This window comes from Monodelphis domestica, chromosome 8 (assembly GCF_027887165.1).
Source record: "Monodelphis domestica isolate mMonDom1 chromosome 8, mMonDom1.pri, whole genome shotgun sequence".
In the NCBI taxonomy this organism is placed as follows: Eukaryota; Metazoa; Chordata; class Mammalia; order Didelphimorphia; family Didelphidae; genus Monodelphis; species Monodelphis domestica.
This window is the reverse complement of record NC_077234.1, coordinates 187,180,912-187,207,349: the sequence shown is the minus strand read 5'-3', so window position 1 is coordinate 187,207,349 and position 26,438 is coordinate 187,180,912. Positions and strand designations below refer to the sequence as shown.

The 26,438-nt window shown below is 38.1% G+C and overlaps 1 protein-coding gene across 1 annotated transcript in view; it reads left to right on the top strand.

The window, feature by feature from the left end:
- RASA3 (RAS p21 protein activator 3) overlaps positions 1–26,438 on the top strand; it is a 313,259-nt gene that overhangs the window by 82,308 nt on the left and 204,513 nt on the right. The window contains exon 2 of the mRNA XM_056808512.1: positions 16,335–16,452. Within this exon, the coding sequence (XP_056664490.1) occupies positions 16,335–16,452 (118 nt within the window). The remainder of the gene's footprint in view (positions 1–16,334; positions 16,453–26,438) is intronic.

The window sequence follows — 26,438 nt, the reverse complement described above, 5'->3', positions numbered from 1 at the left end:
AAAATGTTTCCTTGATCACATGGGTTGATGGGGATATGATTGGAGATGTAGCTATAGATCACTCTAGTGCAAATATTAATATGGAAATAGATCTTGATCAATGACACATGTAAAACCCAGTGGAATTTCTCATTGGCTTTGGGAGTACAGAGAGAGGAAGGGAGGGAAAGAATGCGAATCATGGAACCGTGGAAAAATATTCTAAACAAACAAATGAATAAATAAATCTAAAAAATAATTTAAAAAAAGGATGCTTCAGTCTGTACCCCAAGTTCATAACCTCTCTGCCAGGTGTTGTATTCTAAACTTTCTTAAACTTCGTGTGTGTGTGTGTGTGTGTGTGTGTGTGTGTGTGTGTGTGTGTGTGTGTGTGTGTGTGTGTTTGGAGAGGCTATCATTGATTTTAAGTTTCACTTTCCTATTTCCTTCTAATTGGTTTTCTGATCTAAGCTGCCATATTTTAATCAGGCCTCCCTTCAAAATAATTTTATTTGACATCGTAGACTTCAAGGAGGCTGAATTACAGGAAAGACAGCAGCTCCTATTCTTGAATAGAGTTGAGATATTTGTATGAAATTAGGTGGTAGAATTAGTATTGAATGTTTGAGTTCCAAATCTCATTTTCCCACAAAGCCTTTCATGGGCCTCCACCAAGATTCACATAGTGTGGTCAGCATTACTCAGTCCTTCTAGAGTTGGCAGAGGAAATGGGCAGAGAAGCTGGGTTGGGAGGAGAAAAGGAAGCAGAAAACCTAAAGTTCTTAACACTTACTGTTGAGTCCATTACTAAAAGAGTCAGAAATTATGTTTAGAACATGAAGACTATAGTGACTTTTTCAGCCCGGTCCACCTTACTGTCTGGCCTTGGTGCAGGTGTAGACTCTAATAATTTTTTTAAAACTAGGTTAATGTTTTCTGAACTGAAAACTCTTTAGGAGTGTTGTTTATAGGATACAGAGACTGATTTTTAGCCATTTTAGTTTTGGTGGGCAGGGAGAGATTTTTATAAAGTCCTTTGTGTTTTTATAATCGTGCTTTGTCTGGATGCACTAATATTGTTTTTATAGATATTTTTTCTGTTTCTTACATGTATATTAGATGCATTAATGATGTCTTCATAGTCATGTTTTGTTCTGTTTCTTACATGCATTATGGATGCATTAGTTTTATTACCAGCAACATTAGGATACTATATGGCCATTCAGGTTCTCATTGGCAGAATTGAAATTTGAATGCTTGACCTTGAATAATTTGTCTGGAAAATATAATTTGGGGAAGGGCAGGAGTGTTTCAATCCATAGCTGACATTTTATTGTCAAAATATGATAACTGGTAAATGATAAAATAAATAAACTAATAAATGCACTACAACAAAAAGTTTTAATGGTTCCCTAATCTTCCCTGAAAATGGAGCAAAACAGACCCTTGAGTGTGGTTAAGTATGCAGTTTTTGTATTTCTACAGAGAGGCTTCTTTCAAAGCCAGGTGCAAGTCTGAAGGGACTCTTGGATGAATCAGAGGTTTTATGTTACTTGAGTATCAACATCTGTAGAAATAGATGGACTTTAGATGTGGTAAACACTTAAGAACACATGTGCAATTCCCTTGGTCTTAGGAGCTTGTTAAAGAGAATCAAAGGGAATGGTGATATAGGCAGTCTTTTGCCTTTGGGTTGTGGGTGAGGGGTTGAGAGTTTGGTTTTTGAGAGGTTACTTGGAAAAAAGCAAGTTTTAGGTTGCCCAGTGCTCCCCAAGGACTCCTTTCTAGAGGACAGCAAATCAGAAGGAAGCCCTGTGGGTACAATTCCTGTAGCCAGTGCTGGCTTAGCTCTAACGATGGCTATCACCATCATTTCCCCAATTTCTGTGTGTGTGTGTGTGTGTGTGTGTGTGTGTGTGTGTGCCTGTAAGAGTAGCATAAACCATGGAGACAAACGGAGACACCTATGATGTAGCACAACAAAGTGATGGACTTAGATTTGGGACCAAGATTCTCATCCCATCTCTGGTACTTATCACTATTGTGACCTTGACCAAATCACTGTTCTCTGCTTGGTCAGTTTCCTTGGTTATGAAATGGATTAGGTGATAGCTAAGGCTCTTCTTGCTCAAAATAATTTTTCCTTTGCTGCTTGTTACTCCTTTTGGATTTGCTGAAGATAATGAAAGAATATTATTTGTATAGAGTACCCTCTGTGTCTTGTCTTATTTGCAACCTCATTGTTGAGTTCCATTAAAGCCCTCTATTGTTTCTGTGGCTTCTTCTGGGCAGCTCTTTCCTATGTATAGAAACAGCAAACTTTTCTCAGAAATGTTTAGTGAGGAAGGAATCCACTACCTCTTGAAGCAGCCCAATTCCACTATGGGATCAACTTTAAACATGTCCTTGGTCAGTGAGGCGACCCAATGAGGAAAGCATTGAACGCGGAGTCTAAGAAGACCAGAATTAATATCCAGCCTCAGATACTTCCTAGTGGGCAAGTCATTTAACCTCCACTTGCCTCAGTTTCCCCATCAGTGGAGATAATAAGAGTATTTACCTTTCAGGAGCGTTGTGAGGATCAAATGAGATAATAATTGTAAAGTACTTAACATAGTGCCTGGTATATATTATATAAGTATTAACTTTATTATTATTAAATATTGTAATATTTCCCTTAACATCAAGACTTATTCACCAGTTGTTCTTAGTTCTTCTGCCCTCTGGTTTCAAGCAGAACCAGCTTAATCCGTCTTCTGAATGGCAACTAGGGAGCGACAGCTTCAAATACTTGAAGACAACTATGATATTCTTCCTGACCCTAAAGACTTAGAGATTGTTTCATTTTATTGAATTTGTATCCCCAGAACCTCAAGCAGTGCCTGTCCTGTCCTGTGAGTAGGTTCTTAATAAATGCTTGTTTTTTCAGAGATTGACAATATTTAGCCTGGAAAATCATTCCCTTCAACTAGTTATTATATGGCATGATGGTGCCACCACCGTGTTCATCTTCTGGGCTCCATTAACTTATGTCTACTCTTCGAGATTGCATTGAACAGGACCTTCTTCACCATTTCTAAGACCTGTAGCTTCTCAGACATCTGAGGCATTTTTATAATAATTCTCTGGTAGATTTTTCTCATTTTCTTCCTTGTCCTCCTCTTCCCTTCCCCATCTTCCTCCCCCTAAATAATAAGAAAAATGTATTGATTGTCTTTGGGAGTGGAATTATTTGTGGATGTAAATGGTATGTATTGAGAGGGAGAATCATGGATAAAGTTGCTCATGCCAGTTTTGGGGTACTGATGTCACTGTAGAGTATGGAATGCCACATAATGGCCACGTAATTGGAGGCACCATGAGTAATTTTATAAAGCACAATTGGAATATGAAGAAAGTATGGTACTGGCAACAATTCTGAATTGGCCCCTGTACTCAGCAGGTGGTTAGTCTTTTGTTATTTTTTTGTTACAGTACTCACTTTATTTCCCTCCCTCCCCTCCACCCACCCTTTCCACAGCCAACTTGCAATTCCACTGGGTATTACTTGTGTCCTTGATCAGAACCTATTTCCATGTTTGCACTAGGATGTTCCTTTAGAGTCTACATCCCCAACCATATCCCCTCGATCCATGTATTTTCTTCAGTGAATGTGGAGAGTGTTCTTTCTCATAGATTCCTCTTTTGTTATTTTTTTACATATATTACATATATATTTATGTATATATTTTTACATATATTAGGTATATTAAAACAATTTCCTTCAGTCTATTACTTAGAATGTAGTTTGCAGACTTTTTTTTTCATTTGTGAAATCAGATTTCAGTTCACTAATAAACAGTTAAGCCCCTGCTATGTTTAAGGATCTGTGTGCTAAGTACAAAAGTAAGTACTCTGATTTTTTTGGAGTTGTAATTTGGCCTCCTTTCCATGACCAACTTTCCTTAAATAATTTTTTAATCCTAAATTAAAATCTGATTTTGAAGATAGGATGTTTCTCTGAAACAATGATACAAATTCCTTTCTGTATCTAATTGGTGTTTAATTTGCCAAGTTGTTTTAGGTGCTAGAGTGATTGATGAATCAGTCAATTAATAATTAACAGGTGTAGGGGGTGTTGCAGCTAGATAGCTCATTGGATAGAAAGTCAGGCCTGGAGCTAGGAGGCCCCGAGTTCAGATTTGGACTCAGACCCTTTCTAGCTGTGTGACCCTGAGCAATTCACTTAACCCCAGGATCTTAGTTTTTACCACTCTTCTGCCTAGGAACCAATACTTAGTATCAATTCTAAGACAAAAGATAAGGTGGTTGATAGTTTTTAGTAGTTTTTTTGGTTTTTATAGTTTTAATGGTTTTAAATATACATTTAATAGGTCAACAGGCATTTGATTGCCTACTATGTGCCAGCTGCTGTGTTGGGCTCATGAGAAACAAATACAAAAGTGAAACAATCCCTGACCTTAAGGTATAAATGTCATGGTTCATGGGTCATGAGTAAATACAGAATTTTACAAAATAAATGCAAAGTAATGGGAGAGGGACACCTCAGAACCTGAGAAGATCAAGAAAAACCTCTTTTAGGTGATAATACAAACTGAACCTTGAAGAGAAATTGGTTTCTAAAGGAGGATTTGAACCCAGGTCTTCTTCTCTCTCTCTCTCTCCATTTCCTTTTCCTTTTCCTGTATTCTGTGTATGTTAAATGAATGCTGATTGCTTGCTCTCTTGACTGGCACACAGTGTGAAGGACCAGTTGAAGGGGGGGGCACAAATTTGAGCAAAAAGAGTCTTAGATATCTAGTCCAATCACATCATTTTATGACCAAGGAAACTGAAAAAAACCAAAGAGAACAGTGACTTGGTCAATGTCACACTAGTAATAAATACCAGAGATGGGATTTGAACCCCAGCTCCAATTCAAAGTTCATTGTTTTGTTCTGCTACACTCTAGGCTTCTTTATCCGTGTTCATGGTTTGTGCTATTCTTCTATGCTCATTCACAAAAATGCAGGCAGACATATGACATCCTTGAGCAGTATGAGCAAAAGAATGGGTCATTGATTAGCTGAATTAGAGATCATAGAGTGGGGCAAGCAATTAAAGTGTAGAAGGTGGTATAAAGTTGAGCTGATTAACTAAAGAGTTGAGATTCCAAAGGGGAAAGAGTCAAGTGACCTGGGGAAATAGAGACAGGTGGAAGGATGGAAGGTTAGGGTTGAAAACAGAGAATACGTTTAGATTGGGTGGGACACAGGGCAAGACCCAAGGACATCTTTAGGTATTAGTACAGGAAGAAATATCTATTCTAGACTCTTTCTTACTTTATTTTTTTTTCCATGATGTAGTGGAAAATAAACTGTATTTGAAGTCAGAAGAAACCTGAATGAATCTTGACTCCCCCACTTTCCAGTCGATTTAGTTCCCTGTACCTCAGTTTCTTTGTTTTAAAAATGGGTCTTCTGATACTTGGACTGCTCACCTCAAGAGGGTTGTTATCGAGAAAGTCATTTCTAAACCATTTGTTATAGAAATGTGAATTATATAGATTTGTTGTTATCTTGTGTATTAGGGACATTTTGCTTAGCTAGATTTTCCCCCAAAGGAAGCATTATTACTTTAGTTTCACCTTTTTTATATGCCAATTTCTTGATGCATTCCCCTGGCATGCATTCATTTCCAAGCCAAATGTCTGGTTCACCTTTTATTCTATGCTTTTTAATGGGAACCACAGAAAATATTCAAACCATTAATAAGCAATGAAGAACATCTGTTGTAGAGAACACTAAATATTTAATAACCCTGCTAAATTAACGGGTATTTTCAAATTGCCTTGACCACAAAAACAGTGTCGAAACTGAAGTGAGCTGAAAATATTTACACATCCTATGTGAGTAATTTAAAGGTCAGACTTGCTTTGTTGAGTGGAGAAATGACAGAATCTTCATGCACTCTTCAGTTTTAGACAGCTAATGAAACAGATTTCTTTTCTTTTTTGGAGATGGTAACAGAATTTTCCATTCAGCAGAGCTAAGATTTACAGAGAGAGAATGAAGGATGATTAATAATGTCAACTTTCTCCTCTTTAAACCTCTTTCTACTATTAATAACCTGAAATATTGAGTGCCGATAGCATAATGTTTTGCGCCCACACCCTCATGTAACCCTGATGATTTGTTTCTCTGGAAACTGAAAAATTAGTGATCTAGAAGAGGAAAACCAGGGAAATAATTCTGGGAGGTAAGGCAGTATGACTCAAACCTATTGGAGGAATATCTAAATCGTAAGAACATCTGTGGCTATTTGAGAAGGAATTGCCCAACTCATAGGTATGAACAGTTTAAATTATTTGAATAAGACCTCCTTCAGCTTTACTTGAAACAGTTTAAACCAGCAAAGGTTGACATTCTGTTATGACTCCTGGCTTTGTTAAATATCCAATGTAGGTCCCTTGACTGATAGATGGTTAATGATTTTACAGATGAGGAAGCTGAAGCAAACAGATGTAAGGGACTTGCCCAAGGTCACACAGCTAGTACATGCCAGAAGCCAGATTTGGACCCCTGAAGATGATCATGTCTTTTTGACTTCAGACTCAGCACTTCATCCACTGTACCACCTAGCTGACACTTAGTTAACACTTAATAAATGCTTGTTGACTTGACTTGACAAAACAGGATGGAGATTTCACTAATCACCATGATGAATGTATTTCCCTGGGATCATTTCCACCAAATTGGGAGATGGTGTTTGTGCTGATAATTATTTGCCTTAGTTGTGCTTCATTTAATTATCCAGTATTTAAGAGGGTATTAAAAAAAACAAACATTTATCCTTCATTAACACATGTGCAATCGATCATATTGCCAGTCCTAACAAAAACATTTCTCTATGTTAATAGTCCCTATTGGGAGAGTGTCCATCAGGGAAATAAATAATTCATTGGTGTAATCATTGGGTAGTTGACTGATGTTGATGGACTTGGTAAAGTTTGAGAGTTATAATCAACAGGTTGCTGCTGGTGATCCCTAAATTTGGCATAGAAACTGGGTTCTTCCCAGTTGAAGTGCTCATTGGCTCTAGGGAGTTGGGGGGGGGGGAGAAAGAGGAGAGGGAAAGAACATAAATCATGTAACCATGGAAAAATATTCTAAATTAATTAATTAAACAAATTTAAAAAAAACTGGGTTCTTCTACTTTTCCATCTTCACACTTTTGTATAGTAAACTTTCATTTTGACACATGAAAGGGCTCCCCTCGCCCGCTCTAGTTATGTGACTGGCTAAATCGACAAACCCCTGTAAAATGATGGAGTTAGACTCCAGCTTTGAAACTTGCATTCTGTGCTTCATTGATTCTATTTTATTTGGGTCTTTGAATAAGACATTTAAAAATTTTTTAAACCCTCTCCATATTAAAATCAATACTAGCTAATACTAACATAGAGAAATGTTTTTGTTAGCTATTGGTTTCAAGACAGAAGAGTGGTAGGGGCTAGGCAATGGGGGTTAAGTGACTTGCCCAGGGTCATACAGCTGGGAAGTGTCAGAGACCAAATTTGAACCCAGGATCTCCTGTCTTTTGACCTGGCTCTCAATTCACCAAGTCATCTCACTGCCCTCTGAATAAGACTTATTCTTAAACTCACCACTCAACCTGAATGATTACTCAGGCTGTCAATTTGCTGATTCTTGTCACCAGTGATGCTTTTCACCATTACCTAGATTAGTCAGTTCATCTGGAAATCTGATTTTCCAGACTTCTGAATCAGTATGCAAGAAGCAGTTTGTAACTTGATTTAGAAATCTAATCTGCTCTGGGTTTTATGGATTTTTGTTCTACTTAATATCAAACACTAAAATAGCAAGGCAGTAAAGACAAATCTATTCAAGGAAATAGAATGTTTTAATCATAAAACTGTCTGGTTTTGAAAATGGACTCTCCTGTTGTTACAAGATGCTGAATGGTCTGTTAGACTCTAACAGGATTTGTAGATGAGTTTGAATTACAAATTGTCATAATGACTAAAAGGCATCACGGCCTAAAGAATGAGAGTGTTAAAAATGGTAATTTCTTCAGATGTTTTTCTGTGATAAATGCAGGCCATTTACTCTTCTTGACACAAGAGGAATTGCATTGATGTTAATAGCCCCCAGGAGTATTTGTACTTAGATATGATATGAAGATTTTTTTTTATCCTTTCCTTTTTTTTTAAAGGAATGCTGGGGAAAAATGCTGTTAAGTCATAAAGAAACAAATGTCCTTTCTCCAAAGCAGTATGGGACCTAAGGTAGCTGGCAATCCATTGTACATTAAATGTCCTTCACATATGATTCCCTGCATTTGATCTCTACTAGTCATTCAATGAAAACAAACACCCCCCAGAGCATTCTCATTGTCCTCTCCTCCCTATTCTCTGTAGACCAGCTGAATTGGTCTACTCGATTGCCTGAATGTATCATGATCTTACCCTTCACCCCATGGTTAATTTTTCTTTCAGACCCCACAATGCACTGGCTTTTGCAACATTCTCATGCATTATGTAGCACCTGTTACTATAATAGGTGTGTGTAAACTCTATTAGAACAAGGACCATCTTATCGAAACTGTTCATCTCCACTAGTATCTCTCGCAGAGCTCTACCACTTGAACTCAATAAATGTTTGTTGAATGAATCAAAAAAAATGAAGAAATAGCCTAGCTTTCTTCTGGCCATAAGGGATAAAATTAAATGGTTGGAGAGTTAATCCCATCTTCACATGGTTAAGGCCAACTTTTTTCCATTTCTATGTTATTTTATTTTGTTTTGCACCCCCCTCCGTTCCTTTACTGTCCTTAGTTTTTAGTGGCAGTTCCTCACATCTTTTACAAAAGCTTCCTTTGTCAGGAGATTATGATGGTGACATAGTGGTGGTGGTGGTGGTAGTACTTCTCTCCTGTTCTACCTTATTTCTTCCTTGGTTCATCTCTATGAAACCTAATCTATTTTTATTGGTCTTTGCTCCCATCTTGGGCATTATTAGATCATGTTTATTTTTAATCTCTTTTTAAAGATTCTTTTTTTTTAAAGTCTTTCAAACATTTCTTTATAAACATAATTCTCCCAGCTCTAAGATACACCTGTGCCATGCAACTTTTAGTCTGAATTCTTCCTTCTTCCCAAGTCCAGCCTTTATCCAAATTCAGTCTCTTGGGTTCTCATCCTCTTTCTCTTCCCTTCCCATTTTTCAGGAGAGAGTCTTCCTTGGCTATACTTTGGAAATCTTCTTTCTCATTGATTCTCCTCTTCCTCCATGTTTACCAAGTCCTTAAGCACTTTCTTTGCTAACTGAGTTTAAATAAATAGAACCTTAGCCCTCGATGTGTTTACTAATTGTAGTGGTGTAATTTAATGAACATTTATTAATGGTCTACTACTATGTGCTGGTCAGTGGGGATAACAAGGGAAAGACACACACACATACACCAATTCCTGCCTTCAAAGAGTCTTCATTTTACTGAAGGATGCAAAGAGAGGGAAATGACATGCACTGGCTTATTGTTTGCATGGCAAGTCAAGATATTTAATAACATGGGGAAAGCAAACATAAGAGCATAAGGGGTCAAGGTTTTAAATGATGAGAAGGGAAAACTTCTTTTCATCATCAGTGGGGAAAATAATACTTCTCTTCTTGCCCACAAGTTGACCATTTTCTATCCAGTGAATGTTTGATTGTCTTCAATGATGTTGGCTTGTTTTTGTCTTTTTTAAAAAATCATTTAAATATCTGAAGATAATATGTTTCTTCTTCAGGGAATGTGAATGAAAAATCTTTACTTCCAGAATATTCTTTTTGTAGGCTATTCACCTAAGTTATATGCCTATGAGCAGGAGGAATATATTCAAAGAGGTCATGACTCTCTCTCTCACCCCCAATGGCCTGGGCACAGTTCCACTTTAAACTTAAAATCTGGGCTCTGGGTTCCCTGTGTAGGTTTGTTTTGTCTTCCTGTCATACTTGTTAAGTTAGCTTGCTGACAGGATATGTAGGCATGCAACCGTAACAAAGTGAATTATTGCTAATGATAGCTTGTGCATGATGCCCTTTCAGATTATAATGTTTGTTTTGGTTCCTGTGCTGCAGTCCTACTTGCCTATAATTGAATATCAGCCCATAGAAATTTTAATTGTTGTCTTTCTCTTTCCTCCACGCTGATTGTTTATGTTTAAAGTTATGGTTTTTATTAGGTGTGCACATGTGTGTTGTTCTCCACCCTCTTCTTACCACTTCCTTTGGTAAATCAGTAAGAACTGTTACTTGCTTTTTTGTTGTTATTTGCAAAAATGTCATTGTTTCATAGATAAGGGATGGGAAGGGACATCAAAGCTCATCTGCTCCAACCTTCTCATTTTATAGATGAGGAAAATGAGGCCAAAGAAATTAAGTGACTTGTCTAGGATCACACATCCTCCGGCTCCAAACTCAGCCTTCTTTTTCACTATACCATGGTGCTTTTATTGTGTATGATTTAAAAAAAAGCTACAAGAGCTGTGGTTATAAATCTAAGGGTCTGTATTGTATGCATGGGTTTCTCACATGAAAATGTTTTGGGGTTTGGCTTTTCAAACGAAACCAAAGTGTATTTTGTCTTAAATTAAGGCTGAGAAGAGTACATACTTATAGGATCAAATATTTAGAGCCGAAAGTGACCTCAGAGGCCATTCACTGTAACTCATTTTATAGATGAGGGAACTGAGGTCCAGAGAGGTTCAGTGTTTTGCCTAGGTCACTCAGATAGAGTGGAGTCACTAGTAGAGATGGGATTTGAACCAAATTCCTCTGACTCCAAATCCAGTGATCTTCTGGTGATACCATGCTACTATGCTACCTCTCTGTGGTTTGAGGATGTTAGATTTAAATACTCCCAACAACACAGATCATGATCCATCTGTATCTCCTACTGGGCAACTCTTGTCCATGTCTTCTCACAAGTCTTCCAGGGAAGGGTCTACCCCCATGAAGGGGACTTTCCTCTAGATCTCTAGGTATCAAAACAGCATGCAGGCTATACATCAATTATTTCTTGCTCTTGTTTTTAATCTGAGTCCTTTGCAGGATTAACTTTTCCACACATTTAGTAAATAACTGCAAATTGGAAGATAGCCCTGGCTGTGCCACTAGATAACAACTTCTTTGTGAAAGCTAGTAAGAGACTTTAAGTCATTTCAGGGTAGGGACCATGTCTCATCTAAACTTTGTATCTCTTAGCTACCATCAGTGTTCCATATACAATCAATACTAAGAAGATGGGTGTTAATTTAAAATTTCTGGACCCCTTTTTCCCCATTCTCTAATGAAGATAGTTTGACTAGACCAGCATTTCCTCACCTAAATTCTACCATGGATCAATAAATTACTTTGACTTGTTCCAGTCTATTTAAATTCAGCTCTTGAGTTCTAAGTGGTTTAAGAGGAAAGGAAGAGAGAGATAGTGTGGGATGAAATGGGCCACATGCGGAAAGAAAGAAGTAGAGGAAGGGGCCTCAGGTTTCATAAATACAGAAATTTTAAGTAATCAAGACCTTTGGTGGTAAAAAGTTGCCATGTATATGGCAGTTGAGAAACATTGGGGTTCCATTCAGCTCAAAGTTCTGACCTAATCTCTAAAAGAAATGAAAGTTAAAAATCCTTAAAATGTCATCAAAGATGGAAAAACCTACCTTATGTTTACATCCCATGATGTAAGTAATTGGTTCAGTCAATTCTCATTTAACAGTGGAGGAGAAAGAAATGCTGCTGCTGCTGCTGCTGAAATTCTCTTGGGCTAACCAACTTTATTCATTCATCCATCCATCCATCTATCATCTCTGTCTGTCTGTCTATCTATCTATCTATCTATCTATCTATCTATCTATCTATCTATCTATCTATCTATCTATCCCTTCCTTCTTGGCATCAATACTGTGTATTGGCTCCAAGGCAGAAGAGTGGTAAGGGCTAGTCAATGGGGGTCAAGTGATTTGCCCAGGGTCACACAGCTGGGAAGTGTGTCTGAGGCCAGATTTGAACCCAGGGCTTCCTGTATCTAGGCCTGGTTCTCAATCCACTGAGCCACCCAGCTGCCCCCTGGGCTAACCAACAGGTGTCAGGACAAAATGTTCCCTTTTGCTAGCAGATCTCCTGCAGTCATGTAGGAAGGCTGGGGTGATGCAGACACGCAAAGGTAGTTCCAGAAATTGCTTCTGTACCTCATTTGTAAACTCAGTGGTTTTAATTTTGGCTCACATTAATTACTCAGACTCACTGGTGTTGCCATTGTCATAGGAACCAGAATATAAGTACATTGGCATAAATAGATGGAGATAACGTGATGCAAATCAGAGAGTAAGAATACCAGCTTCTAACAAAGCAGTATTTTCACCTTAAAACATGACTGTCTCAGAAGCTGTCTAGGGGCTCTGCAAGCTGTCAGTTCTGATAATAGACTTTCCCCTCCTGTTGACAATCGTGTAAACAATTATGAGGTGCCTAAACTATGTGGAGAGCACTTTGGGACCTACAAAGTTCAGATTTCCCCCATGGAGTGGGCAGATATTACAGAACAATGGATGATAAGTACCTAAGAGAAGGGCAAACCGTAGACACAAAGTTCTCCCCTGCACATCGTCTGCTTGGCTGGAGGGAGAGGTGAATTGGGAATCCTGTGGAAGAAGTGGCAGCCTTTAAGCTGGGCTTCAGAGGCTGGGAAACATGGAAGGGAAGAGATTTAGGGCACAGTGACTAGAAAGGTATGGAGTGTGAACAACCAGGGCTGCCATTTAGCTGGAGGGTCAAGTGTTCGTGTGGATGGCACTTGAGTGATATAAAGCTGGTAAACGAGGATGGTACCCGATTTTGGAGAGCCTGGAATGCAGATGAGATTCTCTTTGATAGAGAAAGGGAACCAATGAAGGATTATCAGCAGAGGAAGGAGGTGATCAGAGCAGTCCCATTAGGAAGGTTAATCTGACAGCAGTTTAATTTGAGGTGGGGGTTAGGGAAAAGAGCGGAAATAGGAAAGTCCTGTTAAGAGGCTATTTTAATAGTTTATGTGGGTGGTAATGAGAACTTGTATTGGGGTTGTAGCAGTGGGAATGGAGAGGAGGAGACAGGATGCGATAGATATTTCAGGGGTAATATTCACAAGACTTGGCAACTGATTGGATGTGGGAGGCAAGGGGAGGGGGACGAGTCAAAAATAAAAACATTTGTTTATAATAAAGGAGAACAATGTTCCTCACTAAAGATGGCTCTAGGATATTGGAAAATTGTTGGGTTTTTGGTGATGGTGGCAGCGAATTGGTCTTATTTTTTAAAGAAACAAAGCAACTTGCAGCTAAGTGCTTGGGCTTCATTTTGCACTACCCTGTGAAGATAGGATTAACTCTCCAAATCCTACAACCTCCTCCCCCAAGGTTAAATTCTCAAGGGAGCTAAACTGAAGCTTTATAAATATCATCAATGCCTTTGCTCAGACACCAGAGAAAATTATTTAATTCTCAAATAACAGAATTAGAATTTATCAAAGGTCACCCTCATTCTTTGTGGGTCACTCCTAGGATCCCTCGGTCACAGGGTTGTGAGAGTGGTCCCAAGATAAGAGAAATACAATCTGCCATTTGTGGGCATTTTGGTTTTCATCTGTATCTGTTCTGTGTTTGTTCTTACTCCGGAGATGTTCTTCCTCCCCTGTACTGCATTATAGCCTCTAGTAGGATTATATAATTCCATGCTTGTGAATGTATTCCATACCATATATGCACGTGCATATGTGACCTTTCCCATGCTTCAAATCCTTCATAAAATCTGTCTTTTGACATTTAACGACTTCCTAGTGTTTGGCTTTGCTACATATGCCTGTTAACAGATTGGCTTTTAGTGTGCGATTTTCTTTCTATGCTCATCTCTGGGTTTTAAAAAAATAGCATGGATTATGAAAATTTCCCTGTTTGAGTAAGTTTCAAAGATAATTCTGACTTTAAGCAAGTCCTTCCCTTAATTGTTTTTATGGTTAATGATGTTTCATATCTTATAGGTGAAAAAACTGTGGTTCATTAGCACTAAATGGCCTCCTCAAAGTCATAGGATAATGAATTTAGAGCAGGAAGGCACTTTAAAGGACATCTTGTCACACACCTTCATCTTACAGAGGAGGAACTGAAGCCAAGAGGGAATAGGTGACTTGACCAAGGTCACACAGCTAGTAGGTATCAGAGATAGAATTCAAACTGAACTTTTCCTGACACCCAAGTCCAGGATGCTGTTCATCAGACTTGGCTGCTATTCAGCCCCACACAGCTAATTTAAATTGTATGTGGAAAATTGAAATTTGACATATGCTACTTAGAATGTGTTTGAAATTTAGAAACTTTGATTCTCTGTTTTGCTGAGTCAAAGTAATAAAGATTTTTAAAAACAATAGAGTTAAACTGAAACTTTAAAGTGAAATTAAGTTGCTTTTTAAGTTCAGTTGCTGAATGACTCAAATAATCTTTTAAAATTTGCTTTTAATTTATTTTTATTTAATGAATTTACTCATTTATTTTTTAATTTACTCATTCTATTTTATACTCATTTTAAAATATACTCATATTTAAAGTAAGATGATCCATAGGTTCCTTTTCAGCTCTGATTCTTTAAAAACAATGATCTGGATCTGAAGAAAGTCAACTTTTCTATTCCAGAAAAAAAAAAAAAGCTTGATTGACTATTGCATCGAATATAAAGTAAAAGTGGTTGAATAAGTGAAGGCATAGTTGGATTTAGAGAATGAATTCCTGGGGTTGAGTCCTGTATTTGCTATTTACTATTTCTGTGACCACGGGCACATGATTTGACTTGTTTGGACCTAACTTCCCACAGACCAGATTTCCTCAGAGACCCCTTCCAACTTTAAAAGCCTGCAAACAACTATACAAAAGCACTCATTCTAAATTGATTTCAAAGAAAGTCCCAGGAGGAAACAGAGGAGAGAGAATCAAAATCATTGCCTCAAATGTACAGCATGACCCTTACTGAGGACAGAGGGCTTTGGCAATATAAAGCATCGGCCCCTAATTATTAGAAGTATATGGACACTTGCAGAAACAGAAAGACTTGGAAACCCTTCTGCAGGATGGCTCCATCCGTGGGACCGCTTCCAGCTCTGGCTTGGAGCATTCCTCTTCTAAGGTCTAGAGCTCAAGGCCTGAAAAGCATCTGATCTGTGTCGGTCCTTTGCGCTTTTGTGGCTTCTGCCTGAATACTTAGTCGGGACGTTGCCGGTTTGAAGCAGAAAGCGGCCATTGCCATGGCGCGTCGCTCAGCTTGTGGTGCTGGAGCCCCCCATCATTTCATGTTGCCTTCCTTGAACAGTGTCTGCCGAGGACATTTCACACAAGATGTCATTAGAAGCCAAAATGACTTCTGTTAGTGTCAGAGCCCTTTGGGATTCCAGAGACTGAAAGAGGCATTTGTTGCAATAGAGCTGACTTACACTGAACGGCAGATGTCCCATTAAAAAGCTACCCTTGTGACTGTTGCTTGAATTTCATTCATCTCTGTTCTCTTTCCATTCACAAATAAACTGTGTTGTTTCTTCCTTCTTCCCTCCTCCTTTCCCCTCCCCCAAGCCCCCTCCCACCTCCTCAAGTAAAATCCCCTGGTGTTGGGGGATTCTGAATAATAATCCCATAGCAGACATGAGTGTAAACACGGACCTCTTGCAGGGTGGACGCTTTCCACTTGGCCAGATGGATGTGTGCTCTTGAAGTAGAAATACGTGCCAGATCCTGAGGTGATTCAGTGAAGTTTGGATGGGCAGCCTGGGAGGTGAAGGTGGAGAACAAATGGGGCTTCCTCTTCCGAGATTCTAAGTGATGGGTCTGGAGCAGCTGAAGGTTGAGAGAGTGGTTTGGGTTTGTAAGTTGGAAGGTTAAAGCAGCCTTCTTTTCCATTATCCATCTTCTTTGACTGGCGGTATGGAGGGTTCAGTCTGAGAGGAGAATATGGAGGGGATGGAATTCTTTATTCCACAGCTTGTGTCTGGTCAGACAAATTTAGGTTTGGGGGCGAGGTGTACACCAAAAGTCAAATCATTTAATATTGGCATAGACTGAAAATAGAGAATACTGACAGCAATGCGTTACCTTATACTTGAAACAGGCACACGTGATTCTATTATTAGATGTTAACACATTACAGTAATAAGGAAATCAGGACCTTATAAGGCACCATTGAGCATTCAAACAAGGAAGCAGTCTGGTTAGTGTGAAACAAGTGTATCATGAATTGGAAATGAGGATGTGGACTAAATGTCTCCGTGCTAAGAAAAGTGTACATTTTATTTTTGTCTTTCAGGAGAAGCCAAAAATCTTCCTACTTATCCGGGGCCAAACAAGATGAGGGATTGCTACTGTACTGTAAACCTGGACCAGGAAGAGGTTTTCAGGACCAAAATAGTGGAGAAATCACTATGGTAACAAATCTTGCTGCTTTATATAATACCAATCAGTTCTTTTGTTTTGTTTCCAAAAACCAAAAAAGAAACACCAACCCTGACCGTGTCAGTCTTTGCCCTCCTTTTTCACTAAGCTGAATTGGAGTTGGGGGCTGGGAGTGGGGAATAGCATGGAGAGATGGAATACATGAATGGTTGTTTCCTTGAGTTCTAAAGCTCAAGAGTTCCTGATCCTGCCAATTGCTAGTGACCTCCCTCCCAGTGTCCCTTGCATTTAACAACTTTATATTTTGTAGTTATTCACTTTATATTTATGCTGTATTTTTAAATGTACTTCTTGTCTCTCATTAGAAGTATGCTTCTTTTGGATAGGAATTGTTTAATTGTGTTTTAATCTCCCTAATGCCTGGACTTAATAGATGTTCATTGATTCATAAAGCAGCCCTAATATACTGGACTCTTAATAATAATAATAATAGACATATATAAAGAATCTTAGCCTTGGACTGGAAAACTTGAAGAGGCAAATGTTTCTATATCTTTCTTTCCTACATGGGACAAATCTGACACCTTATTAATCTGTAGTGAATATGATCTTTTCAAATTGATAACAGTTTTTAATGGAAAAATTCTTTGTCCCCTGGCAAGGCATCTTTTCCTTCATGTGTTGGGTGCTTGAAAAGATAACCAAATTAACAATTCTGCAATTTGGAAATGTAAGGGGTCTTAGAGATCTAGTCAAATCCCTTATTTTGTAGATAGGAAAAATGAATCCAGACAATTTGGTCATATTGTTATGATGGTATAAATTGTCCTCCTGGTTCTACTCACTTCACTCTGTATCAGTTCATATGAGTCTTATCAGGTTTCTTTAAAACCATCTATGTCATCATTTCTTATAGCACAATAGTGTTGCATTACTTTTATTTACGTTTTATTTATTTATGTTTAAATTGTTTAGATTGGGGCATTGAGATCTGTGGTCTTCATTCAAGTGGTCCTGAGAAAGACCCCAAAGTCAGACTAATAATAAGAGGGCAAGGTCCCAAACCAGGTTCCTGGACTAAAAAATCCATGCCCTTTTAAATACCCAGTACTGATGTGGAGTTCTGGACCTCCAAGTTGAAATCCTGCCTTTGACTCTTGGCTAGTTAATGTTAGGCAGATTATTCATCCTCTCAGGGTTTACTTTCCTCATCTGTAAAATGGGAATGAGAATACTTGTGGTTGTGAGGAAAACATTTGGAAAAACTCTAGATAGGAGAGGTTCTGATGAGAACTGCTTTTCTAGATAAACAGTCAGAATCACTGAGTGACTGTATGGGATCAGAAGAAAGTCCGTAATCTATTTTCGGGAAAAGAAGAATCCAGAAGGAAAGACCAGAAATAAATCATACTGGAGGCTGAAGAGTTAGTTGTGTAATCTAGAAACCCTGAGCTGCTGGTATGACATGGAAGTAGGAGATGAAGGAGTGTTCAGGACTGGAAGCAGATCCACATACACTCACAGAGTGGAATTAAGAATGGCCACTTTTAGAATGGCACGTCAGCCTTTCCATTTACAAGCCCAAACCCTCAATAACCTTCAGCTGCTCAGAATACTGAGAGAGCTGTCAGTGAAGAGCCCCGAAGAGGAAATCTGATCTCTCTTCTCCTATCCCTCTTTGCCTCCCTGCTAACTCCCATACCAGATTCATTGAAGCACCTGAACATTTGGCAAATACTTACCCTTCAGGAACAGACTGCTCCAGCTGGCCCAATGAAAAGTGCCCCACTACAAGCAAAGTCTCTTTATTTATATTTGGATCTGTTAGTATCTGACTAGGCAACAGACAGAGAAAAGTACAAAGACTAGGGAATAGTAAGATAGAAAGCATCTTATTTGATTTTAAAACTTATTTTTTAATTAATAAATATTTTCTCTCTCTTTCTCCTCCCTTTCCCCCCGACCAATGAGAAAGAAAAAAGAAAAACAAGAACCCTTGAAACAACTATGCATAGTCAGGCAAAATAAATGCCTCAATATAGGTCATGTCCAAAAACAGATCCTTCTACATATTTTATTCATTATTTTTTGGTTAGGAGATGGGTAGCATTCTTCATTATGGATCCTCTGGAGTCATGATTAATCACTGGGTTGATCAGAATTTTTAAGTCTTTCAAAATTGCTCATTTTGATAATATTGTTCTTATAGTATCAATTGTCCTGGTTCTGCTCCCTTGACTTTGAATCAGTTCATTTAAGCCTTGCCAGGTTTTTTCTAAAACCATCCACTTTCATCATTTCTTATAGCTCAGTAGTGTTGTGTTACAGTCATACAACATCATTTGGAAACTATTTTATTTTAAAGAGGGTTGGATTGGGGGTGTTGAGATCTGTGATCTTCATTCAAGTGGTCCCAAGAAAGACGTTTTCAATGATGCTATTCAGAAAGCAAAGAAGAGCTTCATTGTTGATTAGTGAGATTCTAATAGGAAGAAATTTTAGAGGCCATCTAGTCCAACCCCTTCATTTTATAAAAAAGGAAACTGAGCCATGGAAAGGTGAAGTGATTCGCCAAGGATCACACAGTTAGTTATTCAGTAACAGACAGGATTTGAGGCTAGGACCTCTGCTGCTAAATCTTTCCACCCTGCTATAGGGTTATCCAATCCTGATATCAGTTTCAGGTTTAGAAATGTTTGGTATGTTTTCACCAAAACAGCTATTTTAAATTTGAATTTTAGCAGATGAATTGTATTCTTGCACATTGAGGCTTGTGAGTGGGAAAAATAGCAAGTTCTGATGATTTACTATATATAATTTATAGAAAACTGTTAAAGATCTCCTGCTCCTGAGAGCTAACATCAGAAGCATGTTTTCCTGTACTCCATATGTCTCGTTGTTGCTAATAGCTCTTCTTAATATGCTTTTAGTGCAGTCGTTTCTGTAGACATGGAGATTTATTGATTGTTGTCATTTGTATTGTTTAAAAGTATGTTTTAGTATCTTTACAAAAAGCGTTTCCTTGCTGAAACTCACTAAAAGAAAACAGGGATTGGAAGTATGGTACCACTTATATATCAGAACCTTAAAAACAACATAACCCCCAACAACGTTATGGTGATTATCAACCTGATATTTCTTATAGGCATTTGTGTGGGGGCGGCAGAATAAACTGTGAGCAGGCAATTGTCACTTTATCACTTGCAGAGGTGCTTTCTCATAGTTTTACTTCAAGGGAAATATTTTTTTAAAATCTATTAATAGGAGGCATGCTCAGTACTGAGGTTGGACTTGAAATTTTATTTTTATAAATCTTTGATAAGGCTCAGAACAAAAACGTACTGATTTCAGCACTGTTCCCTTTCTCCTTTATTTCATCTATTATTTATTTTGTGACACTGGCATGTATATTTCGCAAAAAAAAAAAAAAATCAGAACATATTCAAACCTTGCCCATTTGGAACTTGTCTATCTGGCAATCTTCACTTTCTGGGACAGAACTGAGAACCTAAGAAGAAGGGAAAATAAAAGTGACTCGGTGGAGGCTGAACCACCAAAGTAGAAAACTGCTTTCCCATTACCCAAACACACCTCAGGCTTTACTTAGAACTTCTTTACAGCTACTTTGCTCATAGTTCTCAGAAGCTGAGGCATGGAGCCATTCTTGGTTTTCAAGGCCAAAGTAAATTAGATATAAGAAGTCAGAAGAGGGGACAGTCTTGGATAAAGGAGTCTCATTGATAACAATAAAGGATGTTGATGGTCTGTTGATGATGATGATGATGATGACAAGGGAGTGGACAGGAAAATGATTAATTTGGAATTATGCTGAGAGAGTGGAGGAAAGTATCCATATCTTTTAGCTCAGAATCAGAGACATCATTGTTAGGCACTAACCTCAAGCAAGTCAATGATGATAAAGAAAAGTGACATATATATTTTACACACGCACACACACACACATACACAAACACATACACACCAAAATATTCATAGCAACTCTTCTCTGTAGTATCAAAGAATTGGAGGATACAGCTTAGCCTTATGGAGCGAAAGCTGCAGAGCCAGGAACATCTGAGTTCATGACTTGCTTCTAACCTAGTTCCCAGTTCACCTGGGCAATTCACCTAATCTCTCCATTCTCTAGGCACCTAAGCTTCCCAATGAGGAGACTGAAGAACTTAGAGTCAAGATGACTCTATTAGCTTTGTGGCAAGTCATATAAAGACTCAGGGCCTCAGTTTCCCTACCTGTAAAATGGAGATAATAGTATCTGCCCCATAGGGTTGCTGTGAGGATGAAACAAATTAACCTATATCAATGCTTTGTAGACCTCAAAGTGCTACATAATAGTTGTTGTTGTTGTTATTATTATTATTATTATTATTGTCTAAGACTGACCTAGTGTAAGATTGTAGGTTGCAGAAAAAGTGTTGAGATCAGCTCTTTCATCACTCCACCATGTTGCCATGATACTATGAACTTTTAAAAATTAAATTAGTTTGGATAGAACTTTCTTCTAAAATGACATGCTATGAAGGGGATATAACCTAGAGAAAGAGAAAGAAATGAGCAAAGTAACCTAGATGCAAGGTGATAAACCTCTGGTCAAAGATAATAGAATTAAATGGAGAAGAGATATTAAGAAGGAAATAAATAAATCAACAGGACTAATAGTCCACAAACTGAATAAATCAGCCCTTTGTTTAAATGAAAGTTGACTCGATCCCAATTTTAATCTTGGTTTCTAAGGAAGATGCCACTGAATGTTTCTTCTCAGTTTTTTCCAAGTGGTAATAGCTTATGGTTACAGCATTTAAATGTTTCTACCTAACCTTTTAAATATTTCCAGCTGTAAATACTACTAAGGCTTTTGAGACTGAGGAAGTAACTAAATAGCTTGTAGAAGAAAGTTGCTGTGGGTTGTTTTTTTTTAAAGGATTGATTTTGTATCTTGTAGTTCTAAAGTATCAACTTGTTTTGTGTTTGCTTTAGGCTTTTGAGATTCTTAGTCTTACAGGCCAATACTAGTCAAATAAAATGATACTTGCCAGTCTTCTTTGGGGGGTAGAAAGGTGGAGTCCAGAACATCTGGCAAGTATCCATTCTCTTTTGCCTCTGGGGAGGAAAAGTATTTCACTGCAGCTAGGTTAGCTGTGGCCCAATAGTCTGAGTAAATTTGAAATCACGAGTTTTATGTGATGGAAAATACTATTTTCTTAATTTTCTTAAAGAAGTTTTTCCATACACTCAGCATTGATTGTAACCACTATTGATTAAAGGAGAATTTTTTTGTTGGGGGTACAGTAGGAGGTGGGAGGGATGTAGGCAGAAAATTTTAAAACAGCAATAGAACCTTCTTTTTCTCTTTTGTAATGGTCTGAACAAAATGATTGAAAGCTAGAATTTTTATTTTAGGAAGAAAGATTTTCCCCCATCTTGTGTCAAAAGTGCCTATTATCACATTGTATATTTTCAGTTTTTCTCAGCTGTAAATGCCAAATCTGTACATTGGTCTTTGAATTTCTTCTCAGGATATTGATTGGAACTAAATTTTGAAATCTTTTTCCTTTTGGTTATACAGTGATGTAAGTACTAGACTTTCACTATGGCAGGGCATGTTCTGGTTTCTGATAAGCATTTTTTATCTCCCTATCAAAATCCCTTTTGAGAAGAAAAATAATCAAGTATCTATTAGAAGAAGAATAATTGGATCAATATACTGAAACAACTTGCAATAATTATTAAAAATGAAATAATTTTCAACATAATTTTGGAGGACTCATGCTGAAACATGCTTCTCATCTACAGATAGTGTGAATTTTAGATTTACTCCATCCTGCTTAGTCTTTAGAATTTTAGCAACCAGGATTAAGTGTGGGGGAGGAAGGTCTGTGACCCTCATGTGCTAGCAAATGACAAATCAGAAACAACTGACTGACCCCCTGGACTGTCCAAAGCCAAGTTTAAGCCACCATTGGTACATGTAAGACACAGGAAGTGACGTAAAGAACTGCCTTTATATTTTGCATCACTTCCTGTGAGAGGGCTTGGTGGTAGAACTTGACTTGGAGAAGCTGAAGCACGAGACCTCAGACTGCTTCCCTGAGATGTTCACATGGTGAGTGTTAAGGCTGATTCCCCTTTCCTTGGCTTTCTGGAGGCATCAGCCTCTGAGCAGGCCCCTCCACTTGGAGGAGGCCTTGTAGCTGGAAGCTGAGCTAGATTTAATCTTCTGGGAAGGCCCTTTGGCTGAGGCCTCTGAACTCCTGCCTGGCTCAGACCAGGTCTGAGCAGATCTTCTTCCCTCCCTCCCCCTCTCATTCTTAATTTCTTCCTTCTATTATAAATAAACTATCATAAAATTCCATTCTGACTTGAGTATTTCATTGGAATTTAGAATTTAAATCCCTGGTGACCAACTAAAAAAATATATCCAGTCTCAACCCTAAATTTTACCCTTAACAATAGAGAGGCGCTGGACTCAAGTGCAGATTGACATATATATTTATATATATATATATATATATATATATTTATATATGTATATGTTTAGACATGGATAAAAAAAGAATTTGTTTTGCTTGCTTTCTGAATGGGGATTAGGAATGGTCATCATAATTTCAGTCATTGCTGTTACTTCTTCCACTTACATTGGGAAGTGAGGAGAGAATTCAGCCTGATAATAAAATAATATTTAAAAAAAGATGTGGTCATTACCATCATCTGCAAGAATAGTAGTCCATTTTGTGTTAGTGTTTTTAGTTACTTTATTTCCCCCAATAAAGAAATATAATATTTAAAAAATACTATTAATGACTAAAGTAATACTATTAGGATCAAGAGTTAGATTAAAAAGAAAAAACTCTTACCTTCCATCTTAGAAACAATAACAGTATTGATTCCAAGGTAGAGAAGAAAGGTAAAGGCTAGGCAATGGGGTTAAGGGACTTGCTCAGGGTCATACAGCTAGGAAGTATTTGAGGCCACATTTAAACCTTTTACCTCTTGTCTCTAGACCTGACTCTCAACCCACTAAGCCACCTAGCTGCTCCCATCTCTCTTATCAATTTTGTAGACTGAAACCCAGAGAATTTAAGAGACTTGAACAAGCTAGAATTTCAATGTGGCAGGGAGGGAAGGAGTTCCCCAACTCTTAAATTTAATGATCTTCCCACTGTACCATTTGGTAAATATATACCTGAAAATATGACTCTGGTGACTGTGGCTAAGAAATCACTTTTTAAAGACTGATATATATTAATTTAAGGTCGCCAAGGATTTTACTTATGAAAATCCTAAATTAAACACTGAAATCAGAATGGAGTTTTATGGTAATTTAATTATAACTGGAGTAAGAAAGAAGGAGAGGGAGAAAAGGCAAGAAGGGGAGAAGGAAAGAGGTTAACTCAACCTTCTGGCACAGCCAGAGGGAGTTTAGGACTTGGAGGGCCAAGGCAGGGAAGGGAATCAGTCCTTTCATTCATGTGACTGATATGTGGGAAAGCTGCCTGCGGACCTCCTCCCAGCTCGAGCTCCAAGAACGAACTGGTACCTAGCCCCATCCACAGGAAGTGAGCAAACTCCAGAGGCTGTTCTCTACCTCACTTCCTGTACCTCACACGTGCCAATGGTGACTCAAACTTGGCTTAGGACAGCCCAGGGAGACAGTTATTTCTGATTTGTCATTAACTAGCACATGCCCGTGTAGTGTGGGTGTGCACATTCTTGGGTGTTAGACCAAGCAAGATGGAGGAAATTTAAAAATCACATGACAGATATACTTTTATTTTTATGGCAGTTGCCCTGTTTTGCTCTTCTTTACCCTCTCTTTTCCTATTAGTTCTGGTAGTTGGGCTCAGGGAAATGGTCCTCTGTGGGAGAAGAGGGAATTGCTATTTATTGATGCCAAAAGATCATGGTTCTTATGCCCAACAGCAAAAGCAATTACTCCATGATCACCTCTTTTCCGAGATGAAGTGGTAGGGGGCTATCCTAACTCCCACCTTCAGGACTACACCCATTTGTTACTTCTTTTGCCTTTTTGGGCTTCCTTGGATGCCATCTTGACCTGACTTCATTTGGATGAAACATTTCTTTTTTGGGGGGAGGGCGTATGATGTCAGGAGAGTGAGTGAACCAGCTAGTATGATTAAATTTTAGTATAAGCATTTATATCTGGAACTCAACATTTATTATTTTGTTAATTGTGTAGTTTTGAGAAGGAGATAGAGAAAATGTTAATACATTTAGTTAATACTAAAAATGTATCATAGCACATTTTTTTTCCTTTGGAGAGCTGATTGTTAAACATATTTGAGCACACCATTCATTGCATGCCATCACTTCCCTTTCTCCAAGAGGATGTCCCTGGACCATGAATCCTATATTTCTTCAGAAAGAAAAGGTCTGATCTTCAATTTTCAGAATCTGAGGATTATAAATGAAAAACTAAATGGGTTATGGCTATATGCAGCCTTGGTTTATATTTCCCAGTTGAAATGTGGCTTAAAAGGAGCCTTCAACATTTTTTATTTATTTCCTCTGGCATAAGTTTAGCAGAGCACAGATTTGTTGGACTGTAGCAATTTTGAAGAATCCTGGCTTGGTGAAAACTTAACTATATTCTATAGGAATAGATCTGGAGCTCATTTTGAAAAATCTTTTATTGGTATCTTGTTCACTTATATTTCTTAATATATTCTCTCTCAGAGAGTCATCCTTGATGAGAAAAAAGAAAAAGAAAAACAATCAGCAAAGCTAACCAACATTTTAACCACATCTAACATTAGATGTCATATTCCACACTCCTTGAAACATGCATAAAAGGGCATAGACACCTTTTATTTCTTCTCTGGAGTGGTCCTTGGTCATCATTTCAGTCATTGCTGTTGTTCCTTCCACTTACATTGTGGTGGTCATTGTATACAAGTGTTTTCATGATTCTGTTTATTTTTCATCAGCTCTCATAAGCCTTCTAATGCTTTTGAATTCATTATAGTCATAGTTTCTTATGGTGTGGTAGTATTTCTTTTATAATCATCTACTGCAGTTTGTTCAGCCAGTTCCCATTTGATGGGCATTTGTTTTGTTACCAATTCTTTGCTGCTGTGTTTTGTTGTGTATATCAACCTTCTTGTTAATCATTGACCTCCTGATATATATACCCTGCAGTGGTATCTCTGGACCAAAAAATATTTTATTCACTTTTATTGCATAATTTAAAATTCCTTTCCAGTATGGTTGTACCAATTTAAAGAACAACTAATAGTGTGAATTTTAGATTTACTCCACCCTGCTTAGTCTAGCAACCAGGAATGTATACACCCCTACTTGAGGATTAAGTGTTGAGGAGGATGGCCTATGACAGACATGTGTTAGCAAGTGACAAATAAGAAACAACTGACAGAACCCCTGGGTTGTCCTAAGTCAAGCTTAAGCTAACATTGGTACATGTGAGACGCAGGAAGTGATGTAAAGAATGGTCTATATATTTCTCGTCAATTCCTCTCTCCGGGTTCTCTCGCGGAGACTTGGCTCTCACTCTCACTCTTGCTCACAGAGACGCTGGTCTCTGTTGGCAGTGTGGGGAGTTCTGAGTGGCTTTTGGCATCTTGGTGGTTGGAATTTGCAGCTTGCTGGTAAGGGACTGGAGAAGCTCGATAGCATGGGTTAGGTGAGGTGTCTTCCCTGAGTGATCTGGGTGAGTGATTTAGACTGATTCCTTTTTCCTTTACCTCCTACAAGGACTACCCTTTTAGGAGGCCCCTCATCTTGGAGTAGAGCTTGTGGCTGGAAGCTGAGCTAGTTTTAATCTTCTGAGGAGGCCTCGTGGCTGAGTTCTCTGAACTTTCCTTGGCTTAGGCTAGTCTGGAGAAATCTTATACCCTTTTCTCTTTCTCTTCTTCTTAATTCCTTCCCTCTATTGTAATTAAATCACCACAAAATTCCCAAACTGATTTGAGCATTTTTATTGGGATTGAATTAATCCCTGGCGACCACTAGTATAATATATTCA